The following is a 24,527-nucleotide window of genomic DNA, read 5'->3' as shown; positions in this document are numbered from 1 at the left end:
ATTAGGATTTGTCCGATAACTTCCGCATCACCCGTTATGCTAAATTGCATACACACTTAGTATGCAATACTAAATTGCATATTAAGCTGCTAAATTTATTTAAGTACGATACAGTGCAGCTAAGGTATCGAGAAATTACAGCTTATCTTGCTCGCTTCTTCCATCCATTGTACTTCCAACACGTATAATCTCAAAAACCAAAACTCTCATTGATAATATTTTTATAAACTCCTATTCTCCTGAAACAATCTCTGGCAATCTAACAGTTTCTATTTCGGACCACATGGCCCAGTTTCTCTGTATTCCTGGTATTACACCAAAAAAAAAGAATATAAAAATCTCTAGAAGATGCTTTAAAAACTTTGATACTGTCACCTTTATACAAGATATATCTAGTATAAATTGGGAGGTGCAAATAAAAGACATCGATATAAATAAAACAATGATAAGTTTTTTAAATACATTTGAAAACGTTCTAGACAGGCATGCTCCATACAAAGTTTTAACAAAAAAACAAGTTAAAATTAAATCTAAACCATGGATAACCGCTGGTATTCTTAAATCCATCTCAACCAAAAATGTCATTTATAAAAAATTTGTTAAATCAAACAATACTAATACAAGAAATCTACTTTGATAAATTTAGGTTATATAGAAATAAAATAAGCAACTTACTTAAACAATCCAAAAAAATGTATTACATTTCCTTTTTCAACAACAACCTAAACAGCATTAAGAGAACTTGGAAAGGAATAAAAGAAATTATCAACATCAGACCTACTATATACAATAACTCTTTCAACCTCAAAATAAATGATTAAGTCATCTCTGATCCAACCACAATTGCTAATATTTTTAACAATTACTTTGCTACTATCCAAGAGAATCTAATAAACAAAAAAATTATCCCTAAATATGATTTTAGAGACTTTCTAAAAAATCCTAATGAAAGTTCTTTTTTCTTTAAGCCAGTGACTGAAGTTGAGGTATCGAGTCTCATTATGAAACTTCAAAACAAAAAAAGTCTGGGCCCAAACAGCCTTCCCACATTTATTCTTAAGCTTATTACAAACATAATCTCAAAGCCACAATCCATAATTATGAATAACTCATTTAGAAATGGAATTTTCCCAGATCTCCTTAAGATAGCTAAAGTGACACCAATACATAAAAAAGGTTCTCTACTGGATTACGCTAGTTATCGCCCAATCTCTCTTCTCTCAAATATAAGCAAACTATTTGAGAAAGCTATGCACAATAGACTCTACAACTTTCTGGAGAAATTCAAGTGTCTTTATAAAAATCAGTATGAGTTTAGAAACAATCATTCAACAACTCATGCACTAATTGATATAACTGAAAAAATTAGAACAGCTTTGGACAATAAATTGTTTGCATGTGGTGTTTTTTTTGATCTCCAGAAAGCCTTTGATACAGTTGATCATTCCATTCTTATCAGAAAGTTGGAGTACTATGGTATTAGAGGCACAACACTCCAATGGTTTTCTTCTTATCTTCAAAATAGAACGCAATTTGTTTCGATTAATGGGATAGAATCTGAATTAATAAAATCAACAAATGGTGTCCCACAAGGCTCTGTATTAGGACCATTACTTTTCCTTCTCTTTATTAATGATCTTAATACTTCTCTGAAGTTTTCCTCTGCTTACCACTTTGCTGATGACACCAATCTGCTTTTAATAAACAAATCACTTAAAAAGATAAACAAAAATATAAACCATGACTTAGCGAATCTACTCCAGTGGCTTCTATCTAATAAATTATCACTTAATTCCAAAAAAACTGAAATTATTATCTTTAAATCAAGTCAAACAAAAATTAAAAAGCACCTGAATTTCAGATTAAGTGGTCAAAAAATAGATACTGTGAATTTTATCAAGTATCTTGGTATCAAAATTGATTCTAATTTAAGTTTTGCATCCCATCTTCAAGACTTAGCACTGAAACTAAACAGGTCCAACGGTATGTTGGCCAAAGTTCGACATTATCTTAATCTTGAAACGCTTCTTAACATATATCATGTGGTTTTTGAGTCTCATCTTAGATACGCTTGTCAAATATGGGGACAAGCCCAATCTCTAACACTTAAAAGATTATCTCACCTCCAAAATAAAGCCCTAAAAATAATCTATTTTCAGCATTTTAACTCTGACCCAAATATTCTCTACTACATATCAAAGATACTTAAGTTAAAAGACCTTATTCAACACTCCAACTGTTTATTTGTTTGGAAACAGCAACATAAAACCTTACCTCCTCCATTTACTGATTTTTTTACTTATAAAAAAAATACTAGTTACCAACTTCGATCAGCTAAAAGCTTCAAATTATCTATACCAAATCATAGAACTGTTTGTTATGGACATGAATCGATTAAATATCAGAGCATATGCACATGGAATAGTCTCCCCTCACAGTTAAAATCTCTCCCTACATTTTCTAAATTCAAAAACAGTGTATTTAATTTTTTATTAAACAAGTATTTTTCCTAATTTCTATGCTACTCTACTGCTAACTATCTACTATCCATCTTAACCTTATTCACTTCAATGCTGGTCTATAACTACTAATAATTAATCTTTTCTAAAATTCTTTTCTACTACTTTCTTCATTTCAATGCTGATTTATTACTACTAATACTTGCTCTTTCTTAACTTTTTCTCAAATTAATATCACTATTCTATTTCCAACTCTCACTATTATAAATATTGCTATTTTTTAATATTGTTATTATTATTATTGTTGCTATTGTTGTTATTATTACTATTAATATTATTGTTATCATTACTATTATTATTATTATTATTATTATTATTATTATTATTATTATTATTATTATTATTATTATTATTAATAGAATTGTTATCTTTATGATTTGTATTATTATTATTTTGATTATTATTACCAAAAACTGGAGTTTTTATTATTATTGCCTATTATTATTACCGATACTTATATTACTACATTATTTACTATGTTGTTACTGTATATTATTATAATCTACTTCTCTTTTTTTGCTATATTTTAATTAGGTATATAAAAGTCTTTATTCTAGATAGATGTATAAAAAAAATTTGAATTATGTCCTAAATTATCAAACTTCTTACTTAATTGTTATTCCAAAAGTTTTTCGTTTAAGTATTGTACTGTTTTAGTTTTTTTTTTTTTTTTTTTTTTTTTTTTTTTTTGTGTGTGTGTGTGTTTTTTGTGTGTGTGTGTTTTTTTGTGTGTGCGTTTTTTGTGTGTTTTTTTGTGTTTTTTGTTTTTTAGTTTGGTGTTATAGTTTCTTATTATGGTGTTTACTTAAAATTAGTACTTGTACTATATGTAAATATTCCATGAAATGTAAAATCTATTTCAGAATACATTTAATTTGATAATTTGATAATTAATTTGTTTTAATTTGATATAAAAATAAAAAAACGATTTTAAATAATAAATATAATTTGCTTTAAAAAAAATGGTAGTAGTGTAGTGGTAGAACACTTGCCTCATAAGGGAGAAGTTCCAAGTTCTATCTTCACCACGTCCCTGGTAGTACCGTGCTCAGCTTGTTTCTCCACACAGCAGCCTTGTTTGTCAAGGTTTGTGCTTTAGAGTTATAAAGTTAAGAAAGGGTTGTAACAACAACTTAAGTTTTAATGTTAATTTACCCTTTTGGGTTAATTAACATTAAAAAAAAGTTAGCATCTGCGAAAGCTGCTTCTCTTTATCGTGCTTGCCATTATCCATTCCATACTTTACCTCTGCAAATTTTTTATTCGTGCCTCTATGGAATATTGTTGTCATATTTTAGCTGGTTCTTTTACTGTATCTGTCCCTTCATGCTCTTAAAACGTTTCCTGAAAAAGAAAAATGAATTGATTATCACTTATTCTTGTGGGCATGTTTAGTGTCTTTTACTGTAAAATTATTTTGTAGAATTTAGTTCTAATATTTCTACTTGTCAAATCATAAACATTTTTAAACATTTTTGCAAAATAGCATTTTTGTGGCAAAATTACTGGAGAAACAATTTTTTTTTACAGAGTATAAACTTAAGATCTTCTGTATTTTTACTATTGCTTAATATCATTTTATTTCTGCAAGAAAAATTTTTTTTCTCTTTAGGGATTTTTTTAAACTAGCAACTTTTGACTGTCTGACTTGTTGATGGTTTATGGTGTATTTGTTATGATCTCAAAATTATGTTAATTCGAATCGTAGAGAAAACTTCACTTTGAGAAATTTTGATTTAGTTATGGTCTCAAAATATTGTTGATTTGGACTGTAGAAAAATCTTGATTTTTAAACATATCCTCACTCTTTACATCATTTTTATATTACGTCTTTGTGATATCACATATAAATATTTTTATTAACAACTCATTTGGCTAAAATGTATGTGGTCTTAATACAGTAATTTTTTTTTATATATTATGTTTTCTGTTATTATTTACAAAAAAAATAATAGAAAATTCATTTGTTTTAGTTACCTTATTAAAAATTATGCATAGTTCAACTAATAAAATTCAAAAGGAAATTTTTTTACACTTTCAGTAATCCTTCAACTCTGTATTATTGAACTTAATAAAATTATTATTTTCATAGGCAAATATCTTTTAATGATATTATTGGTATGTTGTTATTTTTTCTATAAAATCGATCAGTAAAATTAAAATATTAACAATGCATCTAATACTTTGTAATGTTTTAAAAAGTTGTTAGATAAATAATGATACTTTAAAATTGACTACTTAAGACTAATATATTTATTTTTAGTTTTTTTTTTTTGTTTATACTTATTTGTAAGATTAGATAAATTAGAAAATACATAAGAATCTATATAGAGACTAAATTTGAAAGGGAACATATTTTTTCAGTTACTAATATTTATCCGTGTAGCTAATTACTTTTCAAGCTACAGTAAGAAATATTTTTTGGTTTCTTATTGTGTTTGCTTGTTAAAGCCATTTGTCAGTAATTTGCAAGCTTACATAGAAATTTCCTGTCAAGCTTTAATTGATCGTTAGTATCAAAATTAGTTTTTAATTGGATACTGACAAAAGCGTTCAGTCTAAACATGTTTTACATCATACTGAAGCGAAAATTGAACAGGCTATATAATTAAATATACATCTGGTAATCTATAATTGAATGGATTTTTTTGTTAGCATCCATGGAAACATTAGTTTATCTTTCAGCTACTGTGCTACTAGTTAAAACCTTGCTTGATGAAATTTATTAGATTTTTCAAATTTCTGAAATAACCCAATAAAAATAATGGAAGAGGAAGTTTATGTCTTAGGTTAAAAATAAATCAAAATAACTTTACTTCTGATGTATAACAAATTGTGCCATTAAAACAGAAACATCAATAAAAGCAAGTGAATCATTCCATGTTTGTTACCTGAAATAGAATAGATGTGATGTATAAAAACGATAACTGAAAAAACCAATTTCTTGATATACTGATTCATTTAAATTACTCAAAACTAACATATCAGCATCCATACTTGCATAGGTCTATTATTCTGAGTAGAAACAATATGCCAAGACCTAGGTAATTGGTTCAAGTAAAATAGTAAATGAGATTTGGTTTCCCATAGCTCGTTGCAACCAAGTCAACTCTAATTGTTGGATGTTAGTAACAAACCTGACTACCTGAAATAGTATTTGATATAAACAAACAATGAATTAAAGAATTATAAATCATAAAAACATTAAATTTTAGTTAAACTAACAATGTGTCAAAAACAATAGACCAACAACCATAGAAAAACAATAGACCAACAACCATAGAAAAACAATAGACCAACAACCATAGAAAAACAATAGACCAGCAACAATAAAAGCATTATCTTTTATGATGCTGCAAGTTGAAACTTTGCAATACTAGATAAAATAAAATATATCAGATATTTAGAATAAATAAAGAATGATACAAATGATGAATGATAGTATAATAAGTCTTTCCAAAAATACAAGGGAAGGTAGTATTAAAAAAATAATTCTACACTCTAAAAAGGTAAAAATAACATTTAGGGTGTATCACATATCCTACTTTAAAAGGCATATCACAAGGCATATCTTACTCCTTAAGGTATAAAATTATACACTTTATAATAGAACATTATACACTTGAGGTAGCAAACTAAACTACATATGATCATATTTGGTATAATTTTTTACCTTAAAAGTATAGACTCAACTTTTAAGGGGTAGGATATGTGATATATCTTTAATGTAAAAGTTTATACCTTTTTTTATGTGTAATAAAGAAACTGACTTGTCTTCTGCAAATGAAATCTATTGATGCAAGTATATAACCATAGTATTATTCACAGTAACATATACTTTGTTACTAACTAATCACGCGTTTACTTTTATGACATGACCATATCACCACTTATAATGTCTGCAGATGGTTGATACTTGCTCATTTCCTACTCAACAGCATCATCATCCTCTTTTTCATTTGGTTTCCAATAAGAAACTATAAATGTCACTGTTATTTTTTTTAATGCTAACAAGTCTGCCATAATATATATCCTTGCTGTTAGTTGCATTATCAAACCACATTTGGCAAATACTTCTTCCAATTGAAGCTCAAACAAGAATTTCTTCAGTATCAGAAGCCTCATTATTTTCTAGATCTGGAAACAACTCTTTAATCTGATTAGGCATGCAATTTTTCAAAAATTTTTCTGCTTTTCTCTGTTCTTTGTCCTACCTTATATGAATATTGTCTGCCATTCGTTTTATCAGTTCTAACTTCAATTCTTTATGACAATGCATATTTGCAAACTGCTTTTTTCTGGCATTAGAGATGGCCCATAATATCAATTTATTTTGAATATCAGTTAGCTTTTTGCTCAGCAAAGCAGTTGTTTTATTTTTGCAGGCACATAGTTTTAAAGAAAGAAAACAAAGCGTAGCATTGGGTGCTTTCTGTTTTGCAGCACTAAACATACCCATAAGTTCTTCTGAATCAATGTTGTGAAGCCTTGTTGATTTAGTCTGGTCCTTTAGGTGATTATCAGAACACATGTACTGCCTTTCAATGACACTAATAACAGCATTAGGACAGTCAGTTAAATTATTTCATCAGTTACTGGGCTAAAATTGGTTATTCAAGCAAATATTAGATCTGATTATCATTTCCGAAGAAATCTGTTTTTCGTTTAAGTAGAGATAAAGGGTACTTGCTGCTCTCGATAAGAGTGTTCCGAACATCTTTGACCACCTGAATGCCAGATATGTAGTCAAGTCCCTGACCTGGTGCAAAATAAAATTTTGTCATCCAAGGACCAGTCAGTAGCTTTCCGATTAAAGCTAAAGCACATAACTCACGGATACCTGAAAAGAAAAGTTGATAAGTAAGAAACCATCATACTAGCTTAGTCTATAAATTCACAACTTTTTCATGCAAGTGTTATACTATTTATTTTAAACATTCATTTCATAACCTTTAATATTGCATACCATATTGTCAATTTGCAAACTAAATCTGTACAAAAAAAGAAAAAATACCTGTTTCAGATGTAAAGTCTTGAAACAAACTATTTCTCAGACCTCCGCATAATGTTAAGCCAGAAAACAAAAATATCTTCAATATGGCATAGTGATGGATCAAAATACCATATATGTGAAAAAGCATATGTAGTCTGTTCCCTCTATAGTGGGATAGCAATCCTCTGGGCAGCTTATGTTGGTCTCAAAAATCCTTTGGATCACCTATAAATAACAAAGTAAGCTGTTTTGAAGATCACTAGGAGTATGGAAATAAAAACACTAATTATAAAATCTTTTTTATTAAGACTAAACAATCATAATTGTATTTACAAAACTAAACTGTATTAAAGTAAAAGAGATAAATATTATATATGTACCTTTTGCATCCTTGTAGCAAAGTTTGTTCAGCTGTACAACTATGTTTGCTGTAATGCAGTCTCTTTCCAAATAGTTTCCCTATTTAGTTCTCTAATGCTTTAAGGGAAGACTTGCAAGCACTGGTCATTGTATCCAATGGGTGAAGGTGACAGTTTAGTTCATTTAATGATTTCTGCCAAATGAGGTTTAACTTTGTGACTGTTATATGGTTTGTTGCAACTCTGTCACTCATTGTATTAGTTATATTACCAATAATAGTCCATCGTTCATCAGTGTAATTTAGCTGGTAGTCACTATATAACTTGGCAAGATTATCAACAGACTTTGTAATGTGACACTGATAATCATAAGCTGTACCTCCAGGAAGTTGATCAACAGCTACAACTATACATACTGATTCAGTTGTTAAGTGCACAGCATTTACATGGACACTCTCTTGGGTTGTCGCATCAAAACCAAGTGTTAGATTTTTTTTGTTGAAAATGCAATCTCAGCAACCTGTAAGTCTGAAATAATACCGAGTTCACGCATCATTTGTTCTACAGTTGTGCGGTGTGGAATGTGACTAAAATAATAACCAATGTGTTCTTCAATTTTATGCAGCAGAGGCGGTACACTATGTGTAGGAACTTGGCACACAAGCATGTTAAAGATAAGTGTCCTAACATCTGGTAAGTAGGTTTTTTCGTTTCTGGTGTTTTGAGTTACTTGCTGCATTTCTTCCACCTGCTCCTGTAAAATCAGTTTATCATTTTGCAGCACAAAAATCTCAGCATTTTTTGGTAGGATAACTTGCTCTGTGTAAATGTTAACTGATTTTTGATAGGATAACTTGCTCTGTGTAAATGTTAACTGTTGTTTTAAATAAAAAAAATTCATTTTGAAGTTTCTTTAAATGTAGATTTAAATATTTTTTATTTAATTTTTTCCAAAGCTGAGAGATTGCAAACAATAACTTGATTAAGATATTTGAATCTATATGGCTTTGCTTTTGCTTTACCTTATAAATTTTTAAGTTTCTCATTATGCTTTCATTTCTTAGTAGTCATTTCATTTGCCAAAATGGCTAACCTTTTTCTCATAACTATTTTTCTGGGACTTAACTGGTCAGATCTCAACCTGGATAGTTTTGGTTCGTCAGAAGAGGTTCAAAGCCAGATAAGAAGTAGATAAATCACTATTAACATAGAAAAAACATTGATGTGTTAAGAAGATGGCAATAATGAACACGAAGCTGCGCTAGTTGAAGTTTTGGTTAACTGCATTATACTGTTGTAACAGATTTTGATATTTGGAATTCGAAGAACTGGTTGCAGATATCAATAAAATGTTTTGAATCCCTTGAAAGTTTGCGTGCAGAAAATTTGGATCTATTGACTAGTTGCATGATCTGATTTTGACAAACTTTGAAGTTAAAAAGCTTATTGACTAGTTCAGCAGTAATTTTAAACAATTTACTGTTGGTTATGAATATATACAGTATATGTCCATTTCTACAATCAATGTTTAATTGAGCAGGCAATTGTCAGCTCCAACTGCCCCAAAAAGTGTTGCAGTGTATTTTATGGTGAAGTTAAAAATTATTTAGCTTCACCATAAAATACACTGCGACACTTTTTAGGGCCCATGATGCACTAAAGAAAGTATCTATAATTATTCAATTAGGTCATCTCATAATTTCATTTTTCTGAAAAACTGTATTGAAAAAATAAAACAAATCATTAATTATTAAAGATCATAAGTATTTTAATATAATAGTATTAATTTAATAATACCAAATACTAAATAAACAAATGCAAAATAAGTGTGCACTTGTCATAAAATTTATAGGAAAAGTTATCAGCTGTTTATTTTGAGTATATTTTTAACTTACTACTAGAATATTGTTGAGTTGATTCTATTATTCGCTATGTGAATTTTAGGTTGCATTTGTTTAAAATTTTTAAAATTATCTAAATTATAATACTATAATATACAATACTAAAATAAAAAATGAGGTTATAAAATAAAGAACTTAACTTATATATTATTTTATAATGAAAAATTAAAATTTAAGCTGTATAAAATTTTACTATATATAAATAAATCAAAATTTACAAGTTCATTTTTTTAGGGCATGCTGAAGCTGTAATTTCTGTAGCATTCAGTCCTGATGGAAAGTAAGTTTTTAAAATATGATTTCAACATAAATAAAGTTATTTTTTTAGGATTAGTTTACTATTCAGCAAAAAAGTTGAGTTTACTCCATAGCAAAGATACTTTTATGTAATTTTATTTTAAATCACTCACACCATACGTAAAACATCATTAATGGACTTTACATCGCTATCACCTGATCAAATGCACAGCTTGCATAAAATATGATCACATGACTATCACATGATTAATTTATGATCAGTACATAAAGTTATTTAAAAGTTTTCAAAGTAATATTTACTTTAAAACTTTTCACTAATTGAATTGAAAAAGTTCTCAAAAGTTTAATTAAAAGAACACTTATCTTTTAAAAATTAAATTATTTAAAAAAATTAAATTATTAACTATAATTTTAAAATGTGTGTGATAATATAAAACCTCAATTAGTTACACAAGTAAAAAAAAGAAATTAAAAGTTTCTAAAAATGTCTTGTTTATAAGAAGCATCGCTAAAAAAAATAAAAATCCAAAAAGATGAGGTTATTTTAAAGGTTATTTTAAAGATAAGTTAGTTAAAATTTTTTATAAAGTATAGTGAGGTATTTATAATGAAATGCAGCAGTTGTTGTTGTTAAGGCAGCAGTTGTTGTTAGTCAGTAGTAGTCAGCATCAGCTTAATTTCTTAATTCCAATTATATTATTATTTATGTTATAATTATAGACAAGAATAATTTTTATACAGATTTGATAGTTACAGTAAAAATACTGATTTCATGATAGTTAGATAAGGAAGAATAGTATTTTGATTTTTTTAAATCAAAAATAAAAGACATTGTTTTCCAACAATCAGGAAACACAAGGTTTACAAAAACACTTGCTAAACAGTATTAAAAGTACATTCTTTTCAAGAATGCAATCACGATTGTACTTGTAAAACCACAATTGTGTATATAACCATATATTGCTAAATTGATGTTTAATGGTTTTCTTACAAGAGCTTCTACAGTATGTTCTAGTGAATATATAGAAAAAGAAATTAAGTTCCTCGTAAATAATTTTACAGAAAATAGATATCCTTAGCAACAACTTCTAGACATTGTTAAATGTTGCAAACTATCCAAACCAAAAAACTGTCAACAAATCAACACTAAAAATACCATTATACTTTTATGTGTTCCTAAATTAAGTCTTATTCTTAATTAAGTCTTATTCTTAGAGTTTTGCAAAGTTGGCATAAAAACAGTTTTTGGTTTTAAAAGATCTTTACTTAACCTAATTATTAAAGAATTAATAAAAAAACTAAAACTCAAGTTACTTATTCTGTATACTCCTTGATTTTTTAAATTTCTTTTGATTGTTTTATTATCAGATACTTAGCTAGTGGTTCTGGAGACACCACTGTAAGATTTTGGGATGTAAACACAGAAACACCTCATTTTACTTGCAAAGGTTTTTTTATTTCTTTTTAATCTCTTTTTATTCATTCATTTTTAAATCTTTTTTTTTATTAGGTTTGATAGTCAAATAATTAGTTATAAATTATAATATATATATATATATATATATATATATATATATATATATATATATATATATATATATATATATATATATATATATATATAATATATATATAATGGGCGGATGCAGCATTTTTAGGTGTTTAAGCTAACTTCCAGACATGAAACAAACTCCAAATATTTTTATGCTAAAGTCAAATAAGGCTGCTTTGCAAAAAATTGCAATGATTGGAGCCTCAGAACAAAAAAGCCTTAAAGTTTTAGCTACACCTGCCTCCAAGTTGATAAAAATTTTTACTATTTTTAACTAAATATATATTCATCAATAAGTTTTAAATTGTAAACAATCTCTTAGCCTTCAAAAGTTATAAAGTTTGAACTTTCAATTTAAGGAGGTTACAAGTTTTATATATTCATAATTTTGGAATGCTAAGAGAATACTGTATAAAATTTAAAGTTCATCAATGAATATATATTTAGTTAAGTATAGTAAAAAAAATATTTATTAACTTGCTGCTCTCTCGTTGGGGGCAGGTATAGCTAAAATATTAGGGTTTTATTGTTCCCAGGCTTAAACCATTGCAATTTTTCGCAAACCATCCTTATTTAGCATATGTATTAACACATAAATGTTTGGAGTTTGCTTCATCTCAAACTTCAAAAAGTGCTTTATCCTTCCCGTTTATATAAAACATGAAGAAAGAGTTGCAGTTTTGGTAAGGATTGATAAGGTTTTGGTAACGATTGATAAGGTTTTTGTATCAATTGATGGGAAAATAAAATTACTTAGCATTCCTTCAATAGAGTTAAATTCAGGGGATAATAAAAAGGAGACTTTTGTAGAATTGTGTGCCTTTTCACAAATATAGAAAGGCCCTTGCATAGGAATAGTTCAACAAATTTAATGCTCATTGTTGTTAATTGATGTTAGACCTGGTAATAATTTTTTTAAACTAGAGGGTCTATGAAAATTTTGCAATATTTAGTTTAAAGAACAGGTTAGAAAAAGTTGGAAACCCCTGAAATAGTTTATAAATGAATAACATTGATACAATTAAGGAGATAACTATAAGGAGATTTTATTAAATTTAAAAAAAATGGATTATATTGCGTTTGTTTGTTGTATATAAGTATTATCAATTATTATTACTTTTTTAATATAATTTTTATTCACCTCCTTATGTCTGAGGAAATTGTGCAGAGAAACAAATAAAGCGTGATAAAAGATCCTAGATCCTCTTTGAGCATCTTCATGGACTAGTTGAAAATTTCTTATGGCTAAAGAAAGATAATGAGTGCTGAGTGTTCAATTCCAAACTTATATACTTAATTTCTACACCCACTAACCAGGTTAAAATAATGGCTTAATGAAAAATAATGGCTTGCAGGATATCTAATTTAGATTTGAAGAACAAAAGCAATAAGACACAAGAAAAAATTTAATGTTTAAAATTTTTTTTTTTTTAACCTAATTTACTTATTTTTTGCCTCCCTATGCTTATGATTATGTAAGTCTTATTATCTCCCTTTGCTTATGATTAAGTCTTAAGCTAGTTACTATAATTATGAAGTTTATTTTTATAAGTTTATTTATTTCCTTGTAAAAGTAAAGTTTTGAAAATTATGAAAAGTCATTTTTTAGCTCATAGTTTGATCAAATATTAGAGGCAAAGCATGAAAGACTCCATTTTAACTTTAAAAAGTAATTAACAAGTATTTTTTAATAAAATCAAATAATAAAATCCTTTTTTGAGACTATCAAGTCTTTAATTTGTCCTTGAGCAAAAATCTTTTCAGGTTTTCAAATTTTAGGAATATTCCCCAAACGATTATCAAAGATGTGTCAAAATTGCTTTTTAACTTTTCAGATTATCACTAAAATGCTTCATCAGCATTAGAAATTTTCAATTCTAAATTATCATATGTTACCTAAATTACCATATGTTAATGTAACATATAGTAAAGTAGAGCAGTTTTGGTGTATTAAACTCAAAGCATTTTTTAAGAAAAATTTCTCAAAAATCATCAAAAACAACCGATTTTACAGGTCTAGGGGAAAGTTTAATAAATTAACTTTTGAAATTTTTCTTTCTGCTATTTTTATTTTTACCTATATATATTCCAGTAGGAATACATGTGTTGTAATTGAAAATGTTTCAACATTTCCCAGAGAGCACAAGATGTGTTTAAGACGTCAAAAATACATATGTAGTAATACATATTAATACATATTTTATATGTCTTAAGCATGTCTTGTGGTTATTAGCTTAATAATAGTTTAATGTTATTGGGTTACATTTTAGTAACAAATAAATTTAGTTTTTTTTTTTGTCTTTTTTTTTCATTTTTACCACTTTTCTTTCTTTTATCAAAGTAGATAAATTGAAATTGGCATTTTAAAAGTTAGAATTACTTTTGCAGTATTTGCTTTTTTCCTCAAACGACAAATCATCATCCAACAGAGCAAGAGGAATCATTGTTGAATTTAAGTACCAACTATGTTTGTATAGAGAGTTCAAAACTGCATCCACAGCATATAGACTTAACAAGGTTTTTGGTACTGCTGCATTTGGTGTATTATTTTTATATCAAGTTTTATATCAAAGTAAACTGTAAATTCACATATTATCCTGATTTCTGTCTTGAGTTTATTGTTTTGATTTACAAAATCAAATTGTTTTAAAAGTAGCTGTAGCTTTAGGTACTACAGTGCTTTGGATAGGAATCTAGCATGATGAACTGTTGATGAACCGGGTTTTCTTAGTTTTACTGAAGATGGAGAAAGGTAAATCACAACAAATTCTGCAAGCTCTTTCTTATCGTTAACAATATCTTTATTTACTTTTATGTTTGCAATTTATTCTTGATAAAAGTTCTAAGACTCAGAGCAGATTTCTTAAAAAACCCTTACTGCTCACAACTTTATCAGTTCTGTTTTATCTTAATTAAAACCAGGATTTTCAAAAACAGTTTTTAATTTTTTAAACATGATTATTTGGTCCTGCGGAATGTTCATCTAAAACTGAATTACATAAATAAACCATTCTTAGTTCATATAAATTATGCACGCATGCAATAAGTAAATGATATCTGCCCTTACTATTGGATAATAAAAATACATGCTTTCTTTCTGTACTTCTTATCTTCTGATCCAAGCGTAAATCTTTTTTTTGTTTACTGGTCCTTTAGAAACTCTAAATACTTATGCTTGTCTGCATCATTTCTTGTCATTTTTAATGGCATTCTTAAGATCAGGAATCTCAGCTCAGACTATTTTGTTTAAGTAAAACTTAAATTTTTTTGCCACATCTACAGCTGGTCCCCATTTTTCATGTTTCTAAAGATTTGAATATTTGTTGATTAAATTTGAAAGATTTTTTTCTAAACTTTGATTATTTAGTATAAAAAATCTTTAGCTTTAATCCATGGTTCTTTTATCTTAACTAAAATACAGTCACATTTACATTCTATTGAACATCTTTCAAAGTGTTTCTGAGGGGGAAAAGCAAGATAAGTGGCTTTTTTGATGTTTTTGGCAAAAATGATTGATTGTCAGATATGTGCTTCAGGATCTTCATCCCTGTTGGAAGCTGACAACCTTAATTACAAAAAGAAAGATTAAAATAATCCCCAAAGGAAAATAATACATTTTTTTACTTAAGGGGATTATTTATAAAACTAAGGATTATGCTTAATGGTTGGCTACACTTCTTTGATAATAAACAGTTTTTTTTTAGCTAATATTCTTTCATTGCCTGTATTTTTACTATCTTCTTCCTTGTTATACATTTTTATATTAACCTATTTAAGTTTTGCTAATCTAAAAATCTAGTTTAAAAATATTTATTTTGAAATAACAACTACAATAGACAAACTACTACTGTTCAATTGTTCAATTCAAAAAGTATTTATTCTTGACAATTAGTTATGGTAATACTTGTTTCAACTTGTTTCTTCGTGCAGCGGCCTTGTTCGTCGAGGTTCGTGTTTCGGAGTTATAGAGTTGAGAGAGGGTTATAACCACTATTAAGTAGCCTCCTCATCTGTAGTGGCCTTTATGGCCTTTTGGTTGTTAATAAAAAAAAAAAAAAAAAAAAAAAAAAAATTTGTCAGTTACGTAAATACAATCTTTAATCAAATATTTTAATTTTTTCAATTCAAAATACAAAAAAAAAAAATAGTTGTAATGATATTATGTATTTTTACTTACATAAATACAGTTAAAAATTTAAATCCTAGGTAAAAAAAACAATTTAAATTTTTTTCATTTAACTTCCATTTGGTACCTGTGAAATTGGTTGTTTTTAATGGTTTTTGAGAACTTTTTTCCTAAAAAAAATGCTGAGGGGACCAGCAGCACCAAACATAATCGGGCGCTGCCCAAATTCAAAAATTAAGGACCTTTTTTTTTTTTTATGGCAAATTTTGTTTTTTTTTGCCAAAAAATGCCTACATACAGCAATGTTTCTGCAAAGTTTCTTACAGTAGGCGCCAGCATGAGGGGTACTGCCGCCCAAAATATTTTTCTAGAATAGCCCTTAATAATGTGTGTGTGTGTGAATATATATATATATATATATATATATATATATATATATACATATATATATGTATAAAGAGCCCTCGAAATTAGGAAAAATGATGCTGGCAAAAGTTTGCCAATCTTAATCTTTTAGAGGTCAGCAAAAAATTTTGTTACAAAGGTTTGACCATAAAAAAAGAAACGAGGTCTGCGATATTTTGCCGACCTCAAACACTTCTAGGTGCGGCACCAACCATAATTCCAAGGGCTGTATATATATTACATTTATATATATATATATATATATATATATATATATACATATATATATATATATATATATATATATATATATATATATATATATATATATATATATATATATATATATATATATATATATACATATATATATATATATATATATATATATATATATATATATATATATATATATATACATATATATATATATATATGTATATATATATACATATATATGTATATATACACATATATATTTATACTTATATATATATATATATATATATATATATATATATATATATTTATTTATTAAAAATATTCATTTTAACTTTAGGATATTTAATTTAACTACTTTTATATTTAGGACATAAACATTGGATTTTGGCAATTGCTTGGGCTCCAAATGCTTGCAAATTAGCATCTGGTTGTAAAAGTTCAGAGGTCTGTTATCCATGTTGATCAATGAAGTATGTTTTATATATCAGTCCAGAATGACATTTATCCTATATATATACATATATTAGAGATGGGAATCGAACTCTTTTTTTAAAGTTCGGGTCCGGTTCGGTTTGGTTATATCTAATGTTCGAGTTCGGTTCAGTCCTGTCTTAAGTACAGTTCGGGTTCGGTTCGGTATCAACACAACTGTTTTTTTATTAGTTACAAAGCTTTACATCCACAATGATAAAACACAAATAAATTAAAGTAATATTAAGTAGTTAAAGCATTGCAAATAACTTGAATAATAATAATTTGCAATGCTTTTATACTGCAACTTCAAAAGTTCAAAAAACAATGCAGTTGCTAATAGCTGCACAAAACATTAAAGCAGTAACTAACAAAGTGCACAAAACATTAAAGCAGTAACTTTCTGAACACAGATAACGGTAGCTTAAGTAGCCTACTGTCAGTCTAGTAATCAGGGCTGCATGTTGTATTTGAGAAATATCAGCATTTCCAATGTTTCTGGGTTTAGGCGAGCCCTGCGCTCACTCATCGTCACCCCACACACTGAAAACACTCTTTCACTGGCAGTACTTGTAGCAGGAATAGCCAACAACTTTCTACCAATCAATGCCATCGTCGGAAGCTTATGTTCACAGTCATTGACTTTCCAGAATTGCAATGCATCACACGCTGTCACGGGCAGTGCCAAGTATTTGTCAAGTTCATGTCTTGTGTCATTACTGTCGGCATTAGACAATGGAGTGGCAACTGTTTTTAAGTCTGCCAGCAAATCATACGATTCAAGATCAGCTTTATTCTTCTTTGCAGGAGGCAGCTGATCTGAATGACTGCATTCACTAAAACTGTCTATATCTGTAGTGCCTGAGTCCTTTCGTATCACCTGGTTTGGTGAAGAAGAAATAATTTTGTCCACCATACTACGCATTTCTGAATAAACAAAATTGCGATCGTCTGTGTTGACAAAAGACAAGTATTTGTAAGAAGGAACAATAAGTGTTGATAGCTTGTGCAAAGTATGAATAACATACTTTTCATTCAAACTGGACAGAAAAACTGCCTTCAAATCACGCATACTGTCGCTGTCTTAACCATTGATCTTACAGACTGATCGAAGATAAAAAAGCATTGGCCATACATCAGGGGACGTCGGCACATTGTCATGTGACAATTGTACAGTAGCCTTGTGAAAGAGATGCAAAAATTCTACGACGTTATGCAACAATTTTTCATTAACGTTGTTCAGTTGCTCAAGTTTTTCAAACTGCTTTGAATCAGCAAGAATTGACTTGACATGATCTAACTGGCATGACAGTGATTGCAAAAGAAAAAATTGACTGTTCCAACAAGTCGCAACATCCTGTTTGAGAGTGTAATTTAGTTCCTGGTTTTTCCCACTATGTTTAAAGTAGCCCACCATTTCCTTTGAAGTCTTGATCATTTCATGAACTAAATTAGCACCAGGGGATTTCAAAGCTTTTTCAACAGCTAAATTAAGATTATGACCTGCACAACTAAGTCTAACATCGTTGCGATAAGCCGGCTTCATATTACTCCCATTATCAGTCACAAATACCAAATTGTCACTTTTTATAGTCTGAGGGAAAAGTTTTTTAAGTATTTCAGTTGTCTTTGCTTTTACGGCAATGCCAGTCTTAGACTCACTAAACTCAAACAATCCAACACACTTACTTATAAGGCAATATCTGCTGTTAATGTAATGTGCTGTAAAAGTTTGATAAGAGTATTTTAGAATGTCATCGATCCAGTGATCAGTTGTTATTGCGATATGAGTAACCCCAACAAGTTCGTCTTTTAGCTTTCGAACACATTCGTTGTAGAACTTTGGTAGTAGTGTCTTAGACAGCGTTGTTCGATCACACATAATATCCTCAAGTTTCACTGATCCATACTTCGATCCAATATCAATCATTGTTTGAGCAAAGTGACGGAACCCATCATCCTGAACACACGAGAATGGCTGAATGTCTTTTGCAATCATGTAAAGGGCTGCACGTTGAGCATATTCACAAATGTGTTTAGGAACCTGTAAAGTATAAAGCAATAAACAATAGACATTAATAGCAATACATGATGGCCTTTTTTTTTTGTACTACAAAAAACATTGTATTTCTAAAATATTGCTAACAACTTGTAACAAATATATTTTGCTATCAATGGTAGCAAGTGAAAAGTTGAAACAGTAAATAGGAAAAAGCAAGATCCGCAAACTATATTTATTAACCTCTGTCTTTTTAGGTAAAAAGCTTGTCATTTTTAATTGTCCAGGTTCTGAACTGATCTTATTGATGTGTGATGTAATATGTCTTTGTAAAGTTGTAGTATGACCAATTGGCACTGACAACCATAATCCACACTGCTTACAAACGGCAAACTCCTTGACAACCTGTTGATCATAACATGATTGCTCACAGTTATACAAAAATCAAATAAAGTGTATTATAACTAAGGTCAATTGACTCTATTTAGCATTTGATATTCAATTAATTATCAAACCTGAATGCTGCTCAGTTTGGCATTGTGTGCAATATGCAATGCCTGAGAGATGCAGGTGATTATTGATTTATTGAAATATTTATAAAACTAAATAATTTTATATGCAGTAAGTATAGCTACAAACCTCATCCCCAACTTCAACGCAACGGAAGCGTGTCCAGCATTCACTCTTTGTCCATGATGCAGGTACTAAGCGAGCCGCTCCGTCTGTTATCAATTTCTCCAACACTTTTTTAGTCCATTTACGAGTTAATTTACGGTTACTCGTTATTACTACAATATTATGTAATTATTGCAATCATTAATTACTAAGATATGAATAAAAACTCAGAACATTAACAACACCTCAATATTGCAAATGTTTAGAAACAACATTTCCATTTTGGTTGGTAATGTTATGAATTGTAGACTTATCGCGAGGTTAGAATTATTTTGTTCTATTTCCCATTTTAAACGTTGGTAGAAAATCTTTCATTTTTTTCTAAAAGTAAAAATTACTTAAAATTTTAGCTAGTTTTTAAAGAAATAATAACTTATGCTTTAAATAATTTTGATTTAAACAAATTATTTAGAAGAAATTTAAAAATTAAAATATATTTTAAAAGTAATTATTAATTACTAAAATTACTAACTCATTTTCTTCCAACACTTAATATGAGAGATAGAACAAAATAATTCTAAACTCGTGGTATGTTATACATTAGGTAATGAATTATGTTATGTATGTTACACATTAGGTAATGTAGCATGTTATGTATTGTAGTGATGTGCGAATTGCAAAATTTTCACTTTTTCAAGCCTCTATTTAGCTTGGTTAGGGCAAGAACAGTTGGTTTGATTCGGTTCGTTCACAACAGTTTTAAAGTTCGGGTTCGGTTCGGTTTAGTAACAACTAAAGTTCGGGTTCGGTTTGGTTTTGTCGTAGATAAGGTTCTAGTTCGGTTCGGGTTGGGTTTGTTTCCCATCTCTAACATATATATATATATATATATATATATATATATATATATATATATATATATATATATATATATATATATATATATATATATATATATATATTTATTTATTTATTTATTTATTTATTTATATATATATATATATATATATATATTTATTTATATATATATATACAGTATTGGACAAAACATTTGCAACCAACATCGAACAATGCTAAAAAGTGTTCCTAATTTTACATGTCTTAAAAACGAAACAAACTATACTACCACAGCAAGCAGCTCAGGAGTCTGGAGTCATAGCATGCCATGACATGAGCAATCAGCTGACAGGTGACAGCACACAGGCAGAACTTCGTTGACAAGTGCCATTTTGCAGCGGACAAAACAAGTGCAACTTTTTTGGTTTGTTTCATTTTCTTAAGTCTGGTCCGTGTCAACGTCACAGAAGTTTTTTAATAATTAAAGGAAGTATCCAGAAATTTCCAGAAGCATGCAGAAGCTTCCAGAAGTTTCCAGAAACATTCAGACGCATCCAAAAGCTTCCAGAAGCATTGAAAAGAAGCATCTAAAATCTTCCAGAACAGGTTCACACAGGTTCGTTTTACTATATAAGAGACATGTAAATCAACATGTAATTCAGTCAGTATATAGAAGTCAATCAGTCAGTATTATCAAGACAGTTTATCGAAGTGAGTTTTATCAAAGTGTTTTATCGAAGAACATCAATACAAGAAGTGAAATACAACAAGTGTTTCATAACATCAATACAGTCCACATCCAACCAAGACGTTGTGTTCCACAGAGCATTATTGTATCATCACAAGGTAAATGTAACACGGTAAGCCTTGAGAAGCGTGATTATTTATTTTTATTATTTTTATGACTTCAAGTGCAAAAATGGCTCCTGACAATCTTGGATTGGAACTAAGAAAGAAAATTATTGGCGATTACATAAGTGGAATGTCACAAAAAAGTATTTGTGATAAATATCGCGTGAAAAAATGGACCGTATCAAGACTATGTTCCAAATATCGTTCTACGGGGAAGTTGGCAGCAGATAATAAAGGTGGAAGACCGCGTTCCACCACTTCTAGAGAGGATTCTATGATCGTCAGATCCGTCAAGAAGGATCCCTGGATATCATCAGTCGAGATACAAAAGCAATTAGAGCTGCCTGTATGGGACCAAATAATCAGACGACATGCTGTTGAAGCCGGATTATTTTCTCGACACCCTGCATAGAAACCGCTGATTTCACTAAAAAAACCAGAAGAAAAGACTCCTGTTTGCTACATCTCATATTGACTGGAATGTGCAGAAATGGCGAACTGTCCTGTTCAGTGATGAATCGAAGTTCAACATCATTGGGAGCGATGGCATTTGCAGTGTACATCGACCAGCCGGAAAACGCCTCAATTTACATTACTGCCATAAGACCGTGAAGCATGGTGGAGGCAATGTAATGGTCCAATACATCAAAACGATGGAATAATGGACCGTTTTGTGTATAAAAATATCCTGAAAGATGTTATGTTACCTCATGCTGAATGGAATATGTCAATAAAATGGGTTTTTCAGCAAGACAATGATCCGAAACACACTGCAAAAGTAATCAAGCAGTGGTTTCAAGACAACCACCTATCGGTGATGGATTGGCCGCCTCAATCTCCAGATCTCAACCCTATCGAGAACCTGTAGGAGATAGTCAACCGCAGAATTAATCGTGAAAGTGTTTGTAATAAGGATCAACTGTTTTAACAAATCCAAAAGGCCTGGGCAGCGGTTCCACAAAGTTTCATTGATCACCTGATTGAATCTATGCCTCAAAGATGCAAGGCTGTGATCGACAACAAAGGATTCGCCACGAAATATTGATAGCGAAATACAGCTTGGTCAACATTTTGTCGAGTTGCACTTGTTTTGTACAGAAGGAAATCAACTTTTAATTTTTTAATTTTTTAATTTTCGTGTACAAATAATGAACTTTGTGATGAATAAAACTTGAAGAACTTTGTCTCTAAACAGTTACATAGTTATTTCTCTAAATTGAAAAAATGCAACACTTTTATATAAAGAAATTAAATTAGCATTATTTATGTATATATATGTTTAAACAACTTTGAAATGTATTCTCCAAAGTAGAGTGCTCAATGTTCTTAAAAGAACAGAGTTTTTTTCATTTAACATTGTGTTTCATCAATAAAGACTCATCAGAAATGCATTTCTGATGAGTCTTTATTGATGAAACACAATGTTAAATGGAAAAAATTTTTGTTAAGTGATTTTCTACTAATTTATATATATATATATATATATATATATATATATATATATATATATATATATATATATATATATATATATATATATATATATATATATATATATACATTTTTTTTTTTTTTTTCTTTTTTCCTATAGTTTGATCTAAATTTACTGTTTTTGTTAAAAACGGCTCTTAATGACTCTTTGAATTTAAAAGTGACAAAATCAATTACTTTATGTAAAAACCATTGAATTTAATTTAATTAAATTTTATTGTTTTTTAAAAAACCACGAAAAATAGCAACTTTATAAACTAGATAAAAAAATATTTTTATTTTTTTAGATAAAAATAAGAACATTCTAAATGTTTTTATTTTTATTTTTTTACTGTTTACATACATCGACTGACAATTTTTTTATTTTATTTTCATTTTTTGTTTAAATTCACCTCTCCAAGGCCAAAAAGGCCACTACGGACTAGGAGGCTACTTAATTGTGGCTATAACCACAATTAAGTAGCCTCCTTTCAACTCTATTACTCCAAAACACAAATCTTGACCAAACAAGGCCGCTGTGCAGAGAATCAAGTTGAGCATGGTACTACCAGGTTGTACTACCACTCCTCGCATGTTCTACCAGATTGACAAATCGGTAGAACATGCGAGGAGTGCTGGTTCATCAACTAGATAGTTTTGGTTTGGATAGGCAATCTATCAATTTAAAAAAAAATTAAATTAAAGTCCTAATTTTTTTTGGTCTACTGTGGATCTGGCATTTTGAGCAGACCACTGTAGTTTAGCTCATCAATTAATTAGTGGACCATTAGTGACAGCCGCCAAAAGTGGGTAGCTGATGATTAGCAACTATTAACATGTCGGAAAAATATCGACTTGCCATTTATAGCAGCTGCCACTAATGGTCCACTAAGTAACCGATGAACAAAAATCCAATTAACCGCTAAAATATGCCTATATAGTTCCACTGCAAATCCCCTAAAACAACGTTTGCTGGGTAAGCAAGAGTGTATTTTATATATATATATATATATATATATATATATATGTATATATATATATATATTATATATATATAGGGTGGTTTAAAAACAGTATTTTCAAAAAATATCTGCGACTCTCACCTTAATGTGTTCTATATGATGAAATAACACTGGATTTAAAAGTTTTTTGTTTAAAAAATATTTTGAGTGGTGCCTCAATACCCTTTAATGGCTCAATAACATTTAATGGGTCCCTAATATTTATAAAAAAAAATTTTTTCAAAAGTCTTTTTGGGTCAAAAGAATCAAAATTATATAAAAACTTTGAAAATAATAAAAAAACATTGATAAAAAAAATTATAACTAAAAAACTTTGTAAAAATGCATATATTTATTTTAGTTAAAAAATTTCATTTTCTAGGCAGTAAAATTGAAGATAATATATATATTTTTAAATGATTATTTTTAAAAGTTTTATATAATTACAAATTAGCCTTATGGCACCACATATACTGTGGATTCTCCAATGGGTTTAAAATTTCCAAAATTCAATGACTTTTTTTTTTTAAGTATTAAGACAGTTTCAAAAAAATTCCCAATGTTTCGTAGAACAATAACAATAAATATTCCCAGTATAGTAAAAACGCTGTAAAAAATATATTCCTGGCTAACACCCTGCATATATAATGACCTCCATCTAATGCAAGTCTAGCTTGACTTGCTAGACTTGCATTAGATGGAGGTTCGCAAGACAAGGGGTATTACTCTTGACATAACAAAAGATTTTGATAAAGTTTGGGATGTTGGTTTTCTACATAAGCTCGCTTCATATAATGTATCTGGGAAAGTTTTTGAGATTATTAATAATTTTTTTTAACCACAGTATTAAAATTTTCTTGTAAGTTCAAATATTTCATTTCTAGTAACTTCTGAGGTATTGCAAGGTTCTAGCCTTGGTCCTTTAATGTTCTAATCTACATTAATAA

At 28.9% G+C, this 24,527-nt stretch overlaps 1 protein-coding gene across 1 annotated transcript in view; it reads left to right on the top strand.

Moving 5' to 3' along the window:
- LOC100207732 (notchless protein homolog 1) overlaps window positions 1–24,527 on the top strand; it is a 96,761-nt gene that overhangs the window by 29,037 nt on the left and 43,197 nt on the right. Inside the window, exons 4-6 of the mRNA XM_065807825.1 lie at window positions 10,007–10,052; window positions 11,399–11,478; window positions 16,703–16,779. Of these exons, the coding sequence (XP_065663897.1) occupies window positions 10,007–10,052; window positions 11,399–11,478; window positions 16,703–16,779 (203 nt within the window). The remainder of the gene's footprint in view (window positions 1–10,006; window positions 10,053–11,398; window positions 11,479–16,702; window positions 16,780–24,527) is intronic.

Source organism: Hydra vulgaris, chromosome 10, assembly GCF_038396675.1.
Source record: "Hydra vulgaris chromosome 10, alternate assembly HydraT2T_AEP".
In the NCBI taxonomy this organism is placed as follows: Eukaryota; Metazoa; Cnidaria; class Hydrozoa; order Anthoathecata; family Hydridae; genus Hydra; species Hydra vulgaris.
The sequence above is the reverse complement of the archived record's forward strand: the minus strand, read 5'-3'. Positions and strand labels throughout refer to the sequence as shown.